Source organism: Bos mutus, chromosome 10 (genome assembly GCF_027580195.1).
Source record: "Bos mutus isolate GX-2022 chromosome 10, NWIPB_WYAK_1.1, whole genome shotgun sequence".
In the NCBI taxonomy this organism is placed as follows: domain Eukaryota; kingdom Metazoa; phylum Chordata; class Mammalia; order Artiodactyla; family Bovidae; genus Bos; species Bos mutus.
Window position 1 is genome coordinate 81,032,682 of NC_091626.1, and position 1,710 is coordinate 81,034,391.

General features: G+C 38.8%; 1 protein-coding gene across 1 annotated transcript; it reads left to right on the forward strand.

Annotated features, from left to right (window-relative positions):
• The first annotated feature begins 338 nt into the window (after positions 1–338).
• Positions 339–1,325, forward strand: LOC102272631 (olfactory receptor 11H12). Its single transcript, XM_005908854.2, has one exon. It carries the CDS (start codon positions 339–341, stop codon positions 1,323–1,325), a length of 987 nt encoding a protein of 328 aa, XP_005908916.2.
• Positions 1,326–1,710: the final 385 nt, after the last annotated feature.

Consider the following 1,710-nt stretch of genomic DNA (forward strand, 5'->3'; position numbering starts at 1 on the left):
GTAACCCACTCCAGTATTCTTGCCTGGAGAATCCCATGGACAGAGGAGCCTGAGGGCTACAGTCCATGGGGTTGCAAAGAGTTGGACACTACTAAGCAACTAACACTTTCTGATATATGCTATCAAATCTATGAGAAACTATTATAGATCATGCTTTCCCAAAGAATAACAAGTTTACAAAATGAGTTTAAAGTTTTTTAGTGATATCATAGTAAGGAAAAATTTAGAGGCAAGCAAAAGCTTTTTTCTGTGAAGCCAGCTATCTACTGTGCCCCAATTTGTATTTGTCTTCTCTTAATTCTTAAATAGGAACACATTTGAAGGTAGTCCTAACTAATATGTGTCTGTTGATGTTGCAGGTTACTGATCCAGTGAACATGAACATCTCTGAGCCAGATTCCCACTTTGTCTTTGTAAGAGAATTTATACTCCTAGGTTTTTCTTATGAGTGGAAGATTCAGAGCCTCCTCTTCTCACTCTTCCTTACAATATATGCTCTGACCATAACAGGAAATGGGGCCATTATTTGTGCTTTATGGTGTGACCAGCGACTCCACATCCCCATGTACATATTCCTGGGGAATTTCTCCTTCCTAGAGATCTGGTATGTCTCTTCTACAGTCCCCGAGATGTTGGTCAACTTCCTCTCACATAAAAAGACCATCTCCTTTGTTGGATGTTTCCTACAATTTTATTTCTTTTCTTCCTTGGGAGCAACTGAATGCTTGCATTTGACCGTTATGGCTTTTGATCGGTACCTTGCTATCTGCCGTCCCTTGCACTACCCTAATATCATGACTGGGCATCTCTGTACCAAACTGGTCCTTATCTGCTGGGTCTGTGGATTTCTGTGGTTCCTGGTCCCCATTGTTCTCATTTCTCAGATGCCTTTCTGTGGACCAAACATCATTGACCATGTTGTGTGTGACCCAGGGCCACTGTTTGCATTGGCATGTGTCTCTGCCCCCAAAACCCAATTGCTTTGCTACAGTCTAAGCTCAATAGTTATCTTTGGTAACTTCCTCTTCATCCTTGGGTCCTATACTCTTGTCCTAAGAGCTGTGTTGCATATGCCTTCAGCTACTGGGAGACAGAAAGCCTTCTCCACCTGTGGGTCTCATTTGGCTGTGGTATCCCTGTTCTATGGCTCTCTCATGGTCATGTATGTGAGCCCAGGACTTGGACATTCTGCTGGGATGCAGAAAGTCACAACTTTATTCTATGCTATGGTGACCCCATTCTTCAACCCCCTCATTTATAGCCTCCGGAATAAGGAAATAAAGACTGCCCTGAGAAAGGTTCTGGGGAGTTTCAACATAATGTAAGACATTCTAGATGATCTGTCCATTATCAGGTCAGTATAGTCTAACATAAAACAACCAGAATTATATTGTTATCTAATTTTTAAAAATGGGTCTAGTGATAATAATTTATATTAGCCTATGAAATTAATCATTTATACATTATAATCATAAAGTGCTAACATTATTCAGATAAGTAGAAGTGTTGGGTTATTATGTGGACTGCATATTAAATGAGAAATGTACACATATGGGTGTTTTCTTGATAGTTCGTGTGATTCATCTGGGATAAAAATTTTTATACTCTTTTTGGAATTTTAGATTATTAATTCTAGGTCAACAAAATTATAATTATGTCATTTTTTATCTTTATTCAGCTAGTTGTAAATAAAAGAAGGAAATATATTCT